Source organism: Prionailurus bengalensis, chromosome X, assembly GCF_016509475.1.
Source record: "Prionailurus bengalensis isolate Pbe53 chromosome X, Fcat_Pben_1.1_paternal_pri, whole genome shotgun sequence".
In the NCBI taxonomy this organism is placed as follows: Eukaryota; Metazoa; Chordata; class Mammalia; order Carnivora; family Felidae; genus Prionailurus; species Prionailurus bengalensis.
Window position 1 is genome coordinate 62211496 of NC_057361.1, and position 20420 is coordinate 62231915.

At 38.4% G+C, this 20420-nt stretch overlaps 1 protein-coding gene across 2 annotated transcripts in view; it reads right to left on the reverse strand.

The window, feature by feature from the left end:
- The window catches only part of ZDHHC15 (zinc finger DHHC-type palmitoyltransferase 15), a 236446-nt gene extending 216655 nt beyond the window's left edge, over positions 1-19791 (reverse strand). For both annotated transcript variants that reach the window (XM_043570663.1, XM_043570664.1), the window contains exon 1: positions 19408-19791. In XM_043570663.1, the coding sequence (XP_043426598.1) occupies positions 19408-19543 (136 nt within the window). In that variant the 5' untranslated portion in view covers positions 19544-19791. The remainder of the gene's footprint in view (positions 1-19407) is intronic.
- Positions 19792-20420: the final 629 nt, after the last annotated feature.

A 20420-nucleotide genomic window follows, 5' to 3' on the forward strand; every position in this document is an offset into this window, starting at 1 on the left:
AACCAATTTGACAATAAATTACGTATATATAAAAAAGAATAGACTTGAGAAACACAAAATAGAGAACACAAAAACAATAGAACCAATGAAAGTGAAAGCTGGGTCCTTTAAAAAAAATCGACAAAATTGACAAACCTTTAGCCAGAACAAGAAGAGAGATGACTAAAGTTACTAATATCAGAGATGAATGTGATGATAGTAAGAAAGAATTTGCCTAATAGAATGGATTATAACAGAATAGTAGGAAAATTACATGCCAACAAATTGGATAACCTAGATGAAATGGAAAAATTTAAGAACACAGAAACCACCAAAATTGACTCAGGAAGTAAAAGAAAATCTAAGCAGACTTTTAACAAGTAAAAAGATTGAATTAGTAATCAAAAACCTTCCAACAAAGAAATTCCGAGATCATATAGCTTCACTGGTGAATTGCACATTATCTATCTATTTATCTATCTATCTATTTTAGTTTTTGTCCAGTTAGCTTACACAGTAGTCTCAGTTTCAGAAGTAGATTCCCATGATTCATTACTTACATACAACACCCACTGCTCATCCCAACAAGTGCCCTCCTCAGTGCCCATCACCCATTTTCCCTACCCCCATCAACCCTAAATTTGTTCTCTGTATTTAAGAGTCTCCTATGATTTGCCTCCCTCTCTGTATGTAGCTTATGTTTTCTTCCCTTCCCCTGGTCTTCTGTTAAGTTTCTCAAATTCCACATATGAGTAAAATCATACGATATCTTTCTCTGAGTTATTTCAATTAGCATAATACCTTCCAGTTCCATCCACGTTGTTGGAAATGACAAGATTGCATTCTTTTTTATCACCAAGTAGTATTCCCTTGTGTGTATGTGTGTGTGTGCATGTATGTGTGTGTATATATATATATATATATATATATATATATATATATACCACAACTTCTTTATCCATTCATCGGTTGATGTATATATATACCACATCAGTTGGGCTCTTTCAATTAATGTGGCTATTGTTGATAGCACTGCTATAAACATTGGAGTACATGTGCCCCTACTAATCAGCACTTTGGATAATTTCCTAGTAGTGCTATTGCTGGGTTGTAGGGTAATCCTATTTTTAACTTTTTGATGAACCTCCACACTGCTTTCCAGAGTGGCTGCACCAGTTTGCATTCCCACCAACAGTGCAAGAGCATTCCCCTTTTCTCCACATCCTTGTCAACATCTAGAGTTTCCTGAGTTGTTAATTTTAGGCACTCTGACCAGTGTGAGGTGGTATCTCGATGTGGTTTTGATTTGTATTTCCCTGATGATGAGTGATGTTGAGCATCTTTTCATTTGTCTGTTTGCCATCTGGATGTCTTCTTTGGAAAAGTGTGAATTCCTGTCTTCTGCTCATTTCTTCACTGGATTATATGTTTTTCAGATGTTGAATTTGGTAAGTTCTTTATAGATTTTGGATAGTAACCCTTTATCTGATGTGTCACTTGCAAATATCTTCTCCCATTCCATTAGTTGCCTTTTACTTTTGTTGATTGTTTCCTTTGCTGTGCAAAAGCTTTTTTTCTTGATGAGGTTCCATTAAGTTCATTTTTGCTTTTATTTTGCTTGCCTTCGGAAACATGTCAAGTAAGAATTTGCAGCTGGGGTCAAAGAGGTTGCTGCTTGTGTTCTCCCATAGGATTTTGATGGCTTCCTCTCTTTTCTTTAGGTCTTTCATCCATTTTGAAATTTTTTTGTGCGTACGGTGTAAGAAAGTGGTCCAGTTTCATTCTTCTTCATGTCTCTGCCCAGTTTTCCCAACACTATTTGCTGAAGAGACTATCTTTTTCCATTGGATATTCTTTCCTGCTTTGTGAAAGATTAGTTGGCAATATATTTGTGGGTCCATTTCTGGGTTCTCTATTCTATTCCATTTATACCACATATTTAAAGAAGAATAAACACCAATCCTTTTCAAACTCCTACATAAAATTGAAGAGGAGAGAACATTGCCTTACTTATTCTATGACAAGAGCATTATCCTCATACTTGTGGTGATAAAGACATCACAAGAAAAGAAAATGACATACAAATAACTCATGATTATAGATGTAAGACTACTGAAACAATTACTAGCCAACCAAATTCAGCAGCATATTAGAGGATTATACATCATGATCAAGTGACATGTATCCAAGAAATGTAAGCCTGCTTCATAATATTTAAATCAATCATATAATATACTACATTAATATAACAAAGTAAAAAATATACAATAATCTTAATTGATGCTGGAAAATCATTTGACAATATACCACAAACTTTCATGAATAAAAAATGCTTGAGGTGCCCGGGTGGCTCAGTTGGTTAAGCGTCCAACTTCAGCTCAGGTCATGATCTCAAGGTTTGTGAGTTTGAGCCCCACATCGGGCTCTGTGCTGACAGGTCAGAGCCTGGCCTGACAGGTCAGAGCCTGGAGCCTGCTTCGGATTCTGTGTCTCCCTCTCTCTCTGCCCTTCCCCTGCTAATACTTTTTCTCTCTTTCTCTCAAAAGTAAAAAACATAAAAAAATTTTTTTAAATGCTCAAGAAACTAGGAATAGTGCATGATGTTTCCTTTTTCTCCACATCCTGTTCAACACTTGTTGTTTCTTGTGTTTTTTGTTTTAGCCATTCTGACAGGTGTAAGGTAATATCACATTGTGGTTTTGATTTGTATTTCCCTGATGATGAATGATGTTGTTCATCTTTTCAGGTGTCTGTTTGCCATCTAGATGTCTTGTTTGGAGAAATGTCTGTTCATGTCTTCTGCCCATTTTTATTTGAATTATTTGCTTTTAGCTGTTGAGTTGTATCAGTTCTGTATATATTTTGGATAGAAACCCCTTTATCGGATATGTCATTTGCAAATACCTTCTCCCATTCAGTAGGTTGCCTTTCAGTTTTGTTGATTGTTTTCTTCACTATGCAGAAGGTTTTATTTTGATGAAGTCCCAATCGTTAATTTTTGCTTTTATTTCCCTTGCCTCAGGAAACAGATCTAAACAATTTTTGCTATGGCTGATGTCAGAGAAATTACTGACTGTTCTCTTCTATGATTTTTATGGTTTCAGGTCTCACATTTAGGTCTTTATCCAGTATGGAGGTTCTTCAAAAAGTGATAACAGATCTATCCTATGATCCAGTAATAGCACTGCTTGTTATTTATCCCCAAAATGAAAAAAAAACTAATTCAAAGGGAGACTTTCACTCCTATGTTTACTGCAGCATTACTTATAATAGCCAAATTATGGAAGCAGCCCAAGTGTTAATTGATAGACGAACGGATAAAGAAGATGTGATGTGAGATTACATATATATGTATACACACAAACATATATAATAGAATATTTTTCAGCCATAAATAAGAATTAAATCTTGCCATCTGCCACAAAATGGATGGAGGTAGAGAGTATAATGCAAAGCAAAATAAGTCATAGATAGACAAATACCATATCATTTCACTCATATGTAGAATTTAAAAACAAAGCAAATAAGCAAAGGAAAAGAGAGAGAGAGAGACAAACCAAGAAACACACTTTTTGAAAAAAAATTTTAATGTTTATTTATTTTTGAGAGAGACAGAGCATGAGCTGGGGAGGGGTAGAGAGAGGGAGACACAGAATCCGAAGCAGGCTCCAGGCTCCAAGGTGTCTGCACAGAGCCCAACGTGGAACTCAAACTCACAAACCATGATAAATGACCTGAGCCAAAGTGAGACACTTAGCCAACTGAGCCACCCAGGTGCCCCAAACACTTAACTATACAGAACAAACTGATGGTTACCAGAGGGGAGGTTGGTGATGGGACAGGTGAAATAATAGGTGATGAGGATTAAAGAGTACACTCATCATGATGAGCACTGAGTAAAGTTTAGAATTGTTGAATCACTATACTGTACACCTGAAACTAATATAACACTGTATTTAAAAAAAATAATGTTTATTTTTGAGAGAGAGAGACAGAGTACAAGTGGAGGAGGGGCAGAGAGAGGGAGACAGAATCCAAAGGCTCCAGACTGTCAGCAAAGAGCCCGAGATGTGGCTGGAATTGATGAACCATGAGATCATGACCTGAGCTGAAGTCAGACACTTAACCAACTGAGCCACCCAGGCGCCCCAACACTGTATGTTAACTGTACTTGAATTAAAATTAAAAAAAAAAAGAAACTAGGAATTGAAGGGAAGTTCCTCAGTGTGATAAAGAGATTTATGGAAAACTCACAGCTACCAGTATTCTGAATGACAAAAAGCTAAAAACCTTTTACTTCAGATAAGAAACAAAGACATGATGGCTGTTTTACCATTTCTATTCAATGTTGTACTGAAAGTTCTAGGCAGTGCAATTAGGCAAGAAAAAGAAAAAAAAAGCATCCAAATTGGAAAGAAGGAATAAAATTGTCTTTATTTGCAGATGATGTGTCTCACTGTATAAATAATTCTAAAGAATCCACAAAAAGTCTCTTAGAGCTAATAAATAAACTCAGCAAAATTACAGCATACAAGATCAACACCTCATATCAATTTTGTTTCTATCCACTAGCAGTGCACAATCAGCAAAGGAAATTTAAAAAAAATTCCATTTATAATAGCACCACAATTTTTGAAATACTTAGAATATATTTAACCAAAGTGGCTCAAGACTTACACACTTAAAACTCCAAAACACTGCTGAAAGTAATTAAAAACTAAATAAATGAAAAGACATTCCATGTTCATGGGTTAGAAAACTTGATATTGTTAAGATGGTAATTCTCTAAACAACAATATACAAACTCAGTGAAATCCTTATCAAAACTCGAATGACCATTTTGTAGAATTGGAAAAGATGATCCTAAAATTCATGAAGAATTGCAAAAGATTCTAGCCAAAACAGTTTTTAAAAAGAAAATAATAAAGTTGAAAAACTAACACTTCTTGATTTCAAAGTTTATGACAAAGGTACAATAATCAACACAGTGTGGTACTCGCAGAGGACAGATGAATGGTAAAATGGAACATAATTAAGAGTCCAGAAATAAATGCATGCATCTCTGGTCAGTTTAATTTACAATAATGTCAAGAGTATTCAATGGGGAAAAGAGTAGTCACTTCTAATGGTGCTGGGATCACTGCACAACCACATGTTAAAGAATGAAGTTGGACTCCTAACTCACACCATATACAAAAAATTAACTCAAAATAAATAAAAGACCTAACTGTAAGAGATAAAGGTACAAAGTTATAGAAGAAAACACAGGGGTAAATATTTATGACCTTGAATTTAACAATGGATTCTTAAAAATGACATCAAAAGCACAGGCAACAAAATAAAATATGAATAAATTGAACTTTATCAAACTTAAAAACTTTGTGCATCAAATGATACTATCAAGAAAATGAGGGGAGAAGCCAGAAGGCAAAACAGCATGGAAGTCTTTTTTGTGTCTTGCATCCATGAAATACAGCCAGATCAACAGTAAACCATCCTGCACACCTAGAAAACTGATTAGAGGATTAACACAACAATCTGCAAAACCTGAACCACAGAACTCATCAGGTATGTGGTCTGGAGAGGTGAACTGGGGGAGAGAGAAGCCATGGAGGGCAGGGAGCTGTTTTTGCTTGTGGAGAGAGGACAGAGCCGGGTGGAGAGTATGGGGAAAGCACCCCCCCCCCAAAAGCAGCTGGAGAGAATGTGGAAAAGTGGAAATAGCCTAAGGGACTGAACTAAAAAGGGAGAAAGGAGAGGGTTTAACTTCCATTAATACTCTATAAACATCCATTAATACTCTATAAGCAGGCATAGCACAGAGTCTGAAACTCCACAGCTCAATACTTGGCAATGTTCTGTTGGGAAGGGCGAATCCCCAGGAGCAGAGTGGGGTCTGGGATGTCCTCAGGTCACACAGAGAGAAGCGGTTCCACCGCTAGAAGGACATTTGTTAGAGGCTGTGTGGCCACCAGGTTCCAGCAGACCCCAGAGAACAACCACATTTGCCAGTGCTGGAACAATGTCATTAAGGGTGAAATCTAGTGCCAGATGTGTGTTGTGATTTTCCATAATCCCTGAAATGTTGCTGCTATACAATCGTGTGAATTTTTTCTGGGGCAGGCTGGTACCCAGCCGCAGTCTCTGGGCATTGGCAGCAGCACATCCCGCAAATGTTCCTAGGTGTGGCCAGCACCTGGCCATTGCTCGGTGAGACTCTCCCCCAGAGGATCTGAGTGGGTCAAAGCTGCAGTCCCTCAGAAGTGAGGGGTTTGAAAACACAGCCGCATATGAGATAAAACTCAGGAGGGAGGCGCTGCCTGGCAACCTGAACAGCTTGATCACAGTGTAAAAGCGAGGAGTGAATGGAAGCCAGAAAGGGACGGGTGCAAGACTGCTTGTTGGGGAGAGCACAGAAGTCTGACACTAGAGACTGGGTAGCTGGGTGATGCCATTTTCACCTTCCCGTGCATGTGCACACACACCTACAAGTGCCACAACTATCCACCCCAGTAAGCTACGCAGAGCCATCTAGTGGAGAATGGAGCAGTTGCACTAAGCCCTGCCCAACTGGGCCAATCTTGCTCTTCAGGAACACCACAAATATCTCTGCCTGCTTACTTTATGGATTGTAAAGTGCTTCATAGTTTGACTTCTAGGGGAAACGATGTAATTTCAAGCGTATTTCAGTCTGTTTGCTGGTCCATCCATTCAATTTTTGTTTTGTTTTTTGTTTCTTTTCTTTCTCTTTAATACAGAAAGAAAAAATTATTTTTACTTTCAATTTATTATTCAAATATTTTTATTTCTTCTGCTATATTTTTTTTTATTTTTTTTCAACGTTTATTTATTTTTGGGACAGAGAGAGACAGAGCATGAACGGGGGAGGGGCAGAGAGAGAGGGAGACACAGAATCGGAAACAGGCTCCAGGCTCCAAGCCATCAGCCCAGAGCCTGACGCGGGGCTCGAACTCACGGATCGTGAGATCGTGACCTGGCTGAAGTCGGACGCTTAACCGACTGCGCCACCCAGGCGCCCCTATTTCTTCTGCTATATTTTTTACTTTTTTGTATATCTCACATTCTATTTAACTTCCATCATTTCATTTTATTCTATTTCATTGTATTCATTTTCTCAAATTTTCAAATGTTTCCTTGTTTTTTCTTGTTTTCCTTCCCCTCCCCCACTTTTCCACTAATCTATCAAGCTCCTTTCAATAATGAGACCAAAACACACTTAGGATGTAGCACCACTTATTTGAGTTTTGTGCGTGTGTGTGTGTCTGTGTGTGTGTCTGTGTGTTGTTTTTAGTTTATTTTAATTTTTTTACCTTATTAATTCCTGTTTTTCCTTCAAAATGACAAAACGAAAGAATTCACCACAAAAGAAAGAGCAGGAAGAAATGAGAACCAGGGACTGAATCAACACATATACAAGCAAAATGTCTGAACCAGAATTTCGAATCACGAAAGATCCTGGGAAGATGGCGGCGTAGGAGGACGCTGGGCTCACCGCGCGTCCTGCTGATCACTTAGATTCCACCTACACCTGCCTAAATAACCCAGAAAACCTCCAGAAGACTAGCAGAACGGAGTCTCCGGAGCCAAGCGCAGACGAGAGGCCCAGGGAAGAGGGTAGGAAGGGCGGCGAGGCGGTGTGCGCTACAGAATTTAGAATCGCGATAATAAAAATACTAGCTGGGGTCGAAAATAGATTAGAATCCATCTCTGCGGAGATAAACGTAAAAGCTAGTCAGGATAAAATAAAAAGTGTTTTAACTGAGCTGCAATCTCGAATGGATGCCACAATGGCAAGGATGGGTGAGGCAGAGCAGCAAAACAGCAATATAGAGGAGAAATTTAGGGAAGAATAATGAAGGAGAAAAAATGAGGGAGACTAAGGCAAAAGTGAATGATGTAATAATTAGAGAACTCAGTGATTCATGAGAAAGTAATAACATCCAAATCATAGGGGTCCCAGAAGATAGAGAGAAATAGGGGTAGAAGAGTTATGTGAGAAAATCATAGCAGAAAACATTCCTAATCTACGGAAAGACACAGACATCCAAATCCAGGAGGCACAGAGGACTCCCAGTAGATTCAACAAAAACCGACCATCAACAAGGCATATCATAGTAAAATTCACAAAATACTCAGGCAAGGAAAGAATCATGAAAGCAGCAAGGGAAAAAAGTCTTTAACCTATAAGGGGAGACAGATCAGGTTCACAGCAGACCTATTGACAGAAACTTGGCATACCAGAAAGGAATGGCAGGATATACTCAATGTGCTGAATCAGAAAAATTTGTCCACCAAGGCTGTCATTCAAAATAGAAGGAGAGATTAAAAGTTTCCCAGACAAAGAAGAATTAAAGGATTTCATGACTACTACACCAGCCTTGCAAGAAATTTTAAGGGGGACTCTCGGGGAGGTGGGGGAAGGCAAGGGAAAAAAAGAGATCAAAAGCAACAAAGACTAGAAAGGACCAGAGAACACCACCAGAAACTCCAACTCTACAAGAAACATAGCAGCAATAAATTCATATCATTCAGTACTCACTCTAAACGTCATGGACTAAATGCTCCAATCAAAAGACATAGGGTAACAGAATGGATAAGAAAACAAAATCCATGTATATGCTGCTTACAAGAGACCCACTTTAGACCTAAAGACACCTTCAGATTGAAAATAAGGGGATGGAGAACCATCTATCATGCTAATGGTCGCCAAAAGAAAACCGGAGTAACCATACTTATATCAGACAATCTAGACTTTAAAATAAAGACTGTAACAAGAGATGAAGAAGGGCATTATATCATAATTAAGGGGTCTATCCACCAAGAAGACCTAACAATTGTAAACATTTAGGCTCCAAAAGTGAAAGCACCGGAATATATAAATCAATCACAAAGAAACTAATTGATAATAATACCATAATAGTAGGGGACTTACAGCAATGTACAGATCATCCAAACAGAAAATCAACAAGGAAACAATGGCTTTGAATGACACACTGGACCAGATGGACTTAACAGATATGTTCAGAATATTTCAGCCTAAAGCAGTGGAATATAAATTATTCTCCAGCACACATGGAACATTCTCCAGAATAGATTACATACTGGGACACAAATAAGCCCTCAACAAGTACAAAAAGTTTGAGATCATACTGTGAATATTTTCAGAACAGAATGGTATGAAACTTGAAATCAACCACAAGAAAAAATTTGGAAAGGTCACAAATACTTGGAGACTAAAGAACATCCTACTAACAGGATATAAGGAATGAATGGGCTAACCAAGAAGTTAAAGAAGAAATTAAAAAGTACATGGAAACCAATGAAAATGATGACACACCAACCCAAAACCTCTGGGAGGCAGCAAACACGGTCATAAGAGGAAAGTATATAACAATCCTGGCCTTGCTAAAGAAGGAAGAAAGGTCTCAGATACACAACCTAACCTTAAACCTTAAAGAGCTGGAAATAGAACAGCAAATAAAACCCAAAATCAGCGGAAGACAGAAATAATAAAGATTAGAGCAGAAATCAATGCTATCCAAACCAAACCAAACCAAAACAATCAAACAAACAAACAAACAAAAAAACCCAATAGAACAGATAAAAAAAAACAGAAGCCGGATCTTTGAAAGAATTAACAAAATGGATAAACCACTAGCCAGTTTGATCAATAAGAAAAAGGAAATGACCCAAATAAATAAAATCAAGAATAAAAGAGGAGAGATCAAAACCAACACAGCAGAAAAAAAAACACATTAATAAGAGAATATTATGAGCAATTATATGCCAATAAAATTGACAATCTGGAGGAAATGGACAAATTCCAAGAAACATATACACTACAAAAACTGAAACAGGAAGAAATACAAAATTTGAACAGACCCATATCCAGTAAAGAAATCGAATTAGTAATCAAAAATCTCCCAAAACACAAGAGTCCAGGGCCAGATGGCTTTCCTGGGGAATTCTACCAAACATTTAAGGAAGAGTTAACACCTATTATCTTGAAGCTGTTCCAAAAAATAGAAATGGAAGGAAAACTTCCAAACTCTTTCTATGAAGCCAGCATTACCTTGATTCCAAAACCAGGCAAAGACCCCACTAAAAAGGAGAACTATAGACCAATTTCCCTGATGAACATGGATGCAAAAATCGTCAACAAGATATTAGCCAACAGGATCCAATACATTAAAAAAAAATATATTCACCAAAACTAAGTGGGACTTATACCTGGATGCAGGGCTGGTTCAGTATCTACAAAACTATCAATGTGATTACCACATCAATAAAAGAAAGGACAGGAACCACACAATCCTCTCAACAGATGCAGAGAAAGCATTTGACAAAATACAGCACCCTTTCTTGATAAATACCCTTAAGTAAGTAGGGATAGAAGGATCATATCTCGAGATCATAAAAGCCATATATGAATGACCCAATGCTAATATCCTCCTCAATGGGGAAAAACTGAGAGCTTTCCCCCTAAGGTCAGGAACAAGACAGGGGTGTCCACTTTTGTCACTGTTATTCAACATAATATTGGAAGTCTTAGCCTCAGCAATCAGACAACACAAGGAAATAAAAGGCATCCAAATTGGCCAGGAGGAGGTCAAACTTTCACTCTTCGCAGATGACATGATACTCTATATGGAACACCCAAAAGATTCCACCAAAAATCTGCTATAACTGATTTATGAATCCAGCAAAGTGACAGGATATAAAATCAGTGCACAGAAATCGGTTTCATTCCTATACACCAACAATGAAGCAACAGAAAAAGAAATCAAGGAATGGATCCCATTTACAGTTGCACAAAAAACCGTAAAATACCTAGGAATAAATCTAACCAAAGAGGTGAAAAATCTATACACTGACAACTATAGAAAGCTTATGAAAGAAATTGAAGACACCAAAAAATGGAAAAAGATTCCATGCTCCTGGATAGGAAGAGCAAATATTGTTAAAATTCGATACTACCCAAAGCAATCTACATATTCAATGCAATCTCTATCAAAGTAATACCAGCATTCTTCACAGAGCTAGAACAAACAATCCTAAAATTTGTATGGAACCAGAAAAGACCCCGAATAGCCAAAGCAATCTTGAAAAAGAAAATCAAAGCAGGAAGCATCACAGTTCCAGACTTCAAGCTATACTACAAAGCTGTAATCATCCAGACAGTATGGTACTGGCACAAGAACAGACATTCGGATCAATGCAATACAATACAGAACCCAGAAATGGACCCACAAACATATGGCCAACTAATCTTTGACAAAGCAGGAAAGACTATTCAATGGAATAAAGACAGTCTCTTCAGTAAGTGGTGCTGCGAAATCTGGACAGCGAAAATGAAAAATGAACCTGGCCACTTTACACAAAAATAAACTCAAAATGGATGAACGACCTAAATGTAAGATGGGAAACCATCAAACTCTCGAGGAGAAAGCAGGAAAAAACCTCTTTGACCTCGGTTGCCACAACTTCTTACTCAACACATCTCCAGGGGCAAGGGAAACAAAAGCAAAAATGAATGACTGGGACCTCGTTAACATAAAAATCTTCTGCACAGTGAAGGAAGCAATCAGCAAAACTGAAAGGCAACCAATGGAATGAGAGAAGATATTTGGAAATGACATATCAAATGAAGGGTTAGTATTCAAAATGTATAAAGAACTTATCAAACTCAACACCCAAGAAACAAAGAATCCAGTGAAGAAATGGGCAAAAGACATGAATAGACACTTCTCCAAAGAAGATATCCAGATGGCGAACAGACACATGAAAAAATGCTCAACATCACTCATCATCAGGAAAATACATATCAAAACCACAATGAGATACCACCTCACACCTGTCAATTGGCTAACATTAACAATTCAGGCAACAATAGATGTTGGCAAGGATGCAGAGAAAGAGGATCGCTTTTACATTGCTGGTGGGAATACATACTGGTGCAGCCCCTCTGGAAAACAGCATGGAGGTTCCTCAAAAAGTTAAGAATAGAACTACCCTATGACCCCATAATTGTACTCCTAGGTATTTATCCAAGTGTGCTGTTTCAAAGGGGCACATGCACCCCAATGTTTATAGCAGTGATACTGACAATAGCCAAAGTATGGAAAGAGCCCAAATGTCCATAAACTGATGAATGGATAAAGAAATGTGGTATACATATACAATGGAGTATTACTCGGCAATCAAAAAGAATGAAATCTTGCCATTCGCTAGTATGTGGGTTGAACTAGAGGGTATTATGCTAAGCGAAATTAGTCAGTCAGAGAAAGACAAATGTCATATGACTTAACTCATATGAGGACTTTAAGATACAAAACAGGTGAACATAAGGGAAGGGAAGCAAAAATTATATAAAAACAGGGTAGCGGACAAACCCTATGAGACTCTTAAATATGGAGAACAAACAGAGGTTTACTGGAGGGGTTGTGGGAGGGGTTATGGGCTAAATGGGTAAGGGGCATTAAGGAATCTACTCCTGAACTCATTGCTGCACTATATGCTAACTAACTTGGATATAAATTAAAAATATAATTAAATAAAAATTTTAAAAAAAGAAAATGAGAAGAGAACTCATGGAATGAGAGAAAATATGTGCAGATCATTAATCTGAAAAGGACAGAGTATTTTGAATTTACAAAGAAATCTTACAATTCAGTAACAAAAGAAAACCTAATTTAAAAATGGGCAAAGAACTTAAATAGCCATTTATTTTAAAAAGATACACAGATGTCCAACAAGCATAGGAAAATATTCTCATCATCACTGATTATCAGAGAAATGCAAATCAATATCATGAGATACCACTTTATACCCACAATTATGGTTATATATAAAAAGAGAGAATGAGGTAAGGATGAGGAGAAATCAGAATCCTCCTTTATTACTTGTAAGAATGCAAAATTGTGGAAAATAATTTGGAGGCTTCCTCAAAAATTAAATATAGATTTAACACACATCCCAGCAATTTCCACCCTTCTCTCTGGTATTTACTCAACAGAATGGAAAACAAGTATTCAAATAAATCTTGTACACAAATGTTTATAGCAGCACTATTTAGAATGGACAAAAGGTAGAAATAACCCAAATGTCCATCAACAGATGAATGGATAAACTATGGCATATATACACAATTGCATTATTATTCAACCAGTAAAAGTAATGAGGTACTGTTACATACTACAACGTGGTTGAGTCTCAAAAACATTCGGGTAACTGCAAGAAACGAGACACAAAAGGCCACATATTGTATGATTCCATATATGTGAAACATTCAGAATAGGTAAATCCATAAAGACAGAACACAGATTAGTGGTTGGTAGGGACTAGGGGGAGGAGAGAAGGGGGAGTGACTGTTTAATGCCTGTGAAGTATCCTTTTGTGGTGATGAAAATGTTTTGGAACTAGATATTAGTGATGGTTGTGCAACATTGTGAATGTACTAAATGTACACTTTAAGATGGTTAATTTTATGTTATATGAATTTTACCTACAAAATGGATCCTGTTACTTTTCTCACTGTCTAAAAGTCTAAGCTTATTTTCCTGAGCCAAGCAGAATCCCTTATATCCTCATTCATAATAGTAATAACAGATTACTATTTAATGAGCCCTTATAATGTGCTATCAACTGGAATACATGCTTTATGTGCATATTATTTTTTTCAAGTTTTTATTTAAAGTCCAGTTAGTTAACATACAATGTAATATGTATATAAAATATAGTTATCCACCACTTACATACAATACCCAGTGCCCAACACTAGTGCCCTCCTTAGCACTCATCACCCATTTAACCCATTCCCCTACCCACCACTCCTCAGTTTATTCTCCACAGTTAAAAGTCTGTTTCTTGGTTTGCCTCTCTCTCTTTTCCCCCATGTTCATTTGTTTTGTTTCTTAAATTCCATATATGAATGAAATCATATAGTATGTGTCTTTTTCTGACATATTTAACTTAGCATAATACTCTCTAGCTCCACCCATGTCTGCACATGGCAAGATTTCATTCTTTTTGATGGTTGAATTATATTCCATTGAACATATATATACCACTTCTTCTTTATCCACTCATTAGTCGATAGATATTTGGACTCTTTCCATAGTTTGGCTATTGTTGATAATGCTGCTATAAACATCAGGGTGCATTTGTGTATCCTTTGGGTAAATACCTAGTAGTGCAATTACTAGATCGTAGGCTAGTTCTATTTTTAACTTTTTGAGGAATTTCCATACTATTTTCCAACTGGCTGCACCAGTTGGCATTCCCACCAACAGGGTAAGAGGGTTCCTCTTTCTCAGCATCCTTGCCAAAACCTGTGGTTTCCTGTGTTGCTTAATTTTAGCCATACTGACAGGTGTGAGGTGATATCTTATTGTAGTTTTGCTTTGTATCTCCCTAATGATGAGTAACATTGAACGTCTTTTCATGTGCCTGCTAGCATTTTTCACAGAGCTAGAACAAACAATCCTGAAATTTGTATGGAACCACAAAAGACCCCAATAGCCAAAGCAATCTTGAAAAAGAAAAGCAAAACAGAAGGCATCACAATTCCAGACTTCAAGTTATATTACAAAGCTGTAGTGATCAAGACAATATGGTACTGGCATAAAAATAGACACATAGATCAATGGAACAGAATAGAAAACCCATGGACCCACAACTATATGGCCAACTCATCTTTGACAAAGCGGGAAAGAATATCCAATGGAAAAAAAGACGGTCTCCTCAACAAAGGGTGCTGGGAAAACTGGACAGCAATATGCAGAAGAATAAAACTGGACCATTTTCTTATGGCATACACAAAATGAATTCAAAATGGATCAAATCCTACATGTGAGACAGGAAACCATCAAAATCCTAGAGGAGGACACAGGCGGCAACCTCTTTGACATTGGCCATAGCAACTTCTTACTAGATATATCTCCTGAGGCAACGGAAACAAAAGCACAAATAAACTATTGAAGTCCCAATAGTTTATTCTTCATCAAGATAAAAAGCTTCTGCACAGCAAAGGAAAGAATCAACAAAACTAAAATGCAACCTTTGGAATGGGATATTTGCAAATGACATATCTGATAAAGGGTTAGTATCCAAAATATATAAGGACCTTATAAAACTCAACACCCAAAAAACAAATAATCCAGTTAAAAATGGGCAGAAGATATAAATGAACATTTTTTCAATGAAGACATACAGGATACATCATATCATTTAATTTTTTTTTTTTACATTTTATTTATTTGTGATAGAGAGACAGAGCACAAGGGGGGGGGGTCAGGCAGAGAGAGATGGAGACACAGAATCTGAAGCAGGCTCTAGGCTCCAAGCTGTCAGCACAGAGTCCAACACAGGGCTCAAACTCACAGACCATGAGATCATGACCTGAGCTGAAGTCAGACACTTAACTGACTGAGCCACCCAGGTACCCCAAAGCTTGTTGTCTGGATACATCATATTATTTAAATCTCACAACAACAATGCTATAAATGGCATATAGTAGGTGCTAAGCAAGTATCTGTGGTATGAATAAACAACCCTATAAGCAAGGTGCCATGTGAGGCAACTGTGGTTGAGAAAGATTAGGTAACCTGCCTCAGGTCTCCTAGTTAGTAAGTGGCAGAATTCAAGCTTGTTAGACAAAATTACAAGACAAAATACCACTTTTGGCTTCAGTTCTAACCTGAAATTACAATAAAGACATCAGGTTCTATTTCTAGAAAGAAGTTAGGTCCTTAATATTACTTTTTGAGTCATATTGAAATTCAAATCTGGTAATTAGGTTGTTTTCTTTGGTTTCAGGCATCTTTGGCATCCAATTCATTATTTACTAAACATTTGACTTTAGGAAGATTTGATTTACCCTCTCTGAAACAAAGTTTTCAGGAGATTGTAAAATGAAGATGATAGAATGAAGGTGGAGCCAGAATTGGAAGTCAAGGCTACCTTACTCTCCTGGTTTTTAAATAATGGTAACTGATACAAAATGTTAAGAAAACACTGTGCAGGCCAAATAAAATACATCTGCAGGGTGCATTTGGCCTATTAGTCACATGTTTTGACCTCTGTATTAGTTGAGAGAAGGCAGAGAGTTAAGACATCGTGGTGGTTGAAGCATGGACTGTAGAACCATACTGCCTGGGTTGCCATCCAAGTGTGGTCATTTCCTAGCTCTATGATCTTAGACAACTTTCTTAATATGTCTGTTCCTCAGTTTTCTTGTCTTTAAAATGGGCATAATGAGTATGTACCTTATAAGGTTTTTATGAGGATTAATTTGTGTGTATGTGTGTCTTTTAAAACAGTGCATATAACAAGTGCTCTGCAAATATGCTAAATTAAACAAAGTAAATAAGCTCTAAGTTACCTTTGATTATTTTCACTAATTGTAACTTGGTCTTTGCCTCAGTTTGCACATCTGTAAAATGGGGACAATAAGGGTACCTCCTTTGTATGGTTATTGTGAGGATTAACTGATTTAATATAGACAGTTAATATATCTACAGTACTTAGAATATTGCCTAAAACAGATTAAGCACTATGTAAATGTTAGCCATTATCATTATTAATTTTTAAAATGATTGCTTGGCAAAGCTCATGTAAGTCAGTACTGCAAAATTCCAAAATATATTTAACAATATTTATTTACAACAACTAGGCATTGATCTTAGGAGCAAAGTCCATAGTATAATAACAGAGCTGCACTTTTTTTAAGTTTATATATTTATTTTGAGAGAGACAGAACATGATCCTGTGAGCAGGGGAGGGGCAGAGAGAGAGAGAATCCCAGGCAGGCTCCACACTGTCAGCACAGAGCCCAACATAGGACTCAATCACATGAACTGTGAGATCATGACCTGAGCCAAAATCAAGCGTTGGAGGCTCAAGTGACTGAGCTACCCAGGTGCCTCTGGAGTTGAACTTTTAACCCTTCAGTCAATCATTCAAGAAAGCAAAATGGCAAATAGTCTGAGAATAGAAAAACTTCCCAATCATTGCACAGCCCACTTAATACTACTTCATCAAGCTGAGGTTTATTGTTGAGAGAAAGGTTGAGATAAAATGAAAAACAGCCTAAACTTGCATTTATAAAGGCAACTAATTGAATTTATTCTTAACATCTCTCTACATTTTCCATAATAAATCTAAGAAGAAGAAGTGAAAAATTCAAACTCTCATGCACAGTTAATTAGAAGAAAGTTCTATATTGGGAAACAGAGTTATCTCTTGGCTCCCTACTTAATCCCCATCTACCTGGAGTACACTATTGCTTTGTCAGGTATGTAAGGAAGGAAGTTGTAAGTAGGGTCAGGTCCTGGGGTTGAACAAATCAGCACCCCATCTTTAAGAATCTGGTATAAATAAAGGAATCTTGAAAGGACTTGGCAGTGAGTGGATGATCAATGGGACAAATAAGAGTCCTAGTGTGAAGGGATTAGAAGTATGCTGGATCCTCACACTGAATGATTAGGGATTGCAGGACATAAGTTTAAAGGTTCTAGAAGTGGGATTTCTCATACTGAAGTGACAATAACTATTAGTGAATCTCCTTTGAGAAGAGAAGGAAATTCTTCAATGTGAGAGGACAGAGGCAAGGGGAGATCTCACTGTAAGAAAAACAGAAGCTCTGTTGTGAGGAGACAGAATATAATATGAAAACTCCATTGTGAATTGATAAGAACACTATAAAATCATTAGGGATAAGGATAGGTGACTTGGGTAATACAATTTGGGAACATACAGGTTAGGATGTTGGGGTTTGTGTCTGGAAATATGTAATTCTGAGCTTGAAAGCATAAAATATGCTGTGGGGACCATTTGATAGCTAAAAAGGGAATGAAATGCTCCCTAATGTGACAGGATACGGTACAAAAGGACTCTCTAGATTTACAAAAGGGGTGGTCTAATGAGACGGGACAAGAAATGAGGCTCTCATTGGACTGAGAAGGAAATATTACAAATCCCAGTGGGAAAGGATAGTGTTTTCCTAGGTTGAGAAGACAGGGGACAAGGAACCCTACACGGAAGTAAGATAAAATAATAATAATAATAATAATAATAATAATAATAATAAAACCCTAGAGAAAAAGGATGACAAAATGTAGGGCTATCAATGAAAGAGGACTGCAGCAGGTGGGGAGTAGGTTTCAAAAAATATAACAAGGCAGGATTATCATTAGAAAAGTAGCAGCCCTTGGGGGGTGCCTGAGTGGCTCAGTTGGTTAAGCCTTGAACTCCGGATTTCAGCTCAGGTCATGATCCCACAGTTTGTGAGTTGGAGCCCCACGTGGGGCTCTGCATTGACAGTGCAGAGCCTGCTTGGGATTCTCTCTCTCCCTCTCTCTCAACCCCTCCCCCACTCCCTATCTCTATCAGAATAAATAAATAAACTTTAAAACAAAAGGAAAGTAGTGGCCCTTTGAAGGGGTTTGTGGAAAACCTTGTGGGAGCGTAAAAAGGACACTACTGTGAGAAGAGAGTGGACAAGGCATGACCATATTGTGACAAAAGCAGGGTGCCTAGTATGAAGGGTCAGAAAATAATATGGGAACCCTAATGGAAAGTAGTGAATGCTCCTCAAAGGAGGAAAGCAGAAGAATAAGGGGAACCCCAGTGTGATAAAATCAGGGTCTCTAAATGAGGGGACAGGGCAAGATATATTTTAGGACTCCCATTCTATTGGAGAAGATGATAAAACGGTAAAGCCCATAGGGAAAGAGAATAAAGGGCCCATTTCACTGTGTGAAAACGGGACACCCAGTGGAATAAAACAAGGCATATGGTGGGGCCCTAAGTGGGAGAAGATGTGAGGTGCTTCAGCCAGTGTGAGAGGATCACAGAAAAAGGATGAATTCCAGTGTTGGAAAAAAGAGAGCTTATAAGAGAGTACAGGAAATATTTTGGGATTCCTAGTAGAAAGGAATGTGAAAATGTGGGGCTCCTAGTTTTATATATTGGTAGGATTCATAGTGTAAGCAGTTTACCGAGATGGGGTGTGTTGTTTCCTCAATTCTGTAGGGTAGGAGCCCCCCGGAATGAGAACACCAGGCACAAGCAGTTGTCCTGTATGAGAAAAGGGGGCTCTAGTGGAAAGAGCCAGTACATTCTTGTGAGTAAGGCTAGGGAATAACGTAAGAAACCCCAGGTAAGAAGCGATGGCGACATGGTAGGACCCTCGTGGGAAGGTGCAAGAAATATTGTGGGAAGCTAGAGGTTGAAGACGAGGAGGTCTCCAGAGAGCTAAAAACAAACAGCACGCTCCCCTAAACAAACAAACAAAAAAATCCCGCAGTGTGAGGGATAAGAACACAGGGGAAGGGGACACCAGTGTGAAGGGTACGACAGACAAGCTGAAGTATAATTTCCCCACCTTAGGTGCCCAGCTCCACTTACCCAGGCAGAGTTCAAAGACATAGGCATAGTAGGACCAAAGCACAACGAGGACGATAACAAGCACAGGCACCCAGGAAAGTACTCGGCGGCAGCACTGCAGCCCCCAGGACAGAGCCATCTTCCAGCCGCGCCTCATCTTTGGATCGAAGATCGACCAAGCAGGCCTGCTGGCGCTGGGTTGGAACTGCTGGGCTGGCAGCTAGGAGGAAGGAAGGCGCGCTGTGCGGCGCTCCACTGCGTAGCCTGGCGGGAACTGTCTCCCCGAGCCGGTCGATACCACCTGTAAGGCTGCAGGGCAGAGTGCTCCCTGCCTGGCACAATAGGCATGAGTCATGGCAAGGAGGAACTGACAACCCTGGAGCGGAAGGTGATCCGCCTGGCAGTCGAGCATTCGAGGCTAGGCAAGTTCTGAGGAAATGCAGTCCCTCCCCTTTCCTCTTTTTCCACCCCCTAGCTATATACAGCTCTAGATGCAGACCTAGACCTCTGCAAAACAATAAAGCGGAAGAAATTTGGGTCTGCCCATGTGCTCTTACTGCACTGCGTCCTCCCCTCATCTCCTTTCTGATCTTTATGTTTTTCTGTCTCTCTTTGTTTCCCCCGTCAACACATACACGCGGTGCGAAAGATACCAGCCACAGCATCTTAAGACTTAAAGGTTATCCAACCCCATCCTCCCACTGCTGCTTCAACAATGTGCTTAACGCGTAGTGCTGCAATCACTGCTTAGGTAAGTCCGTTCACAGAACGCTCCCTCCTTCCTTCTCTTCTTCCCTTACCCCTTCGTCCATTTTCGGAATAAATAAACATATTGGTACAGAAAAACAAAGAAGGAGACGTTAATTCTGTGAGGGGTCAGGGAAAGATACAAAGGTATTAATGTTTAAACTGAGCTTTAATAAATGTTTGCTAGGCAGAGGAGAGGGGACGGATCTTTCAGACAGAGGAAACAGAGTCGGCAAAGGCATAGAGTAATAAAAATCCAAAAGTGTTCAAGGAACAACTAATATGGT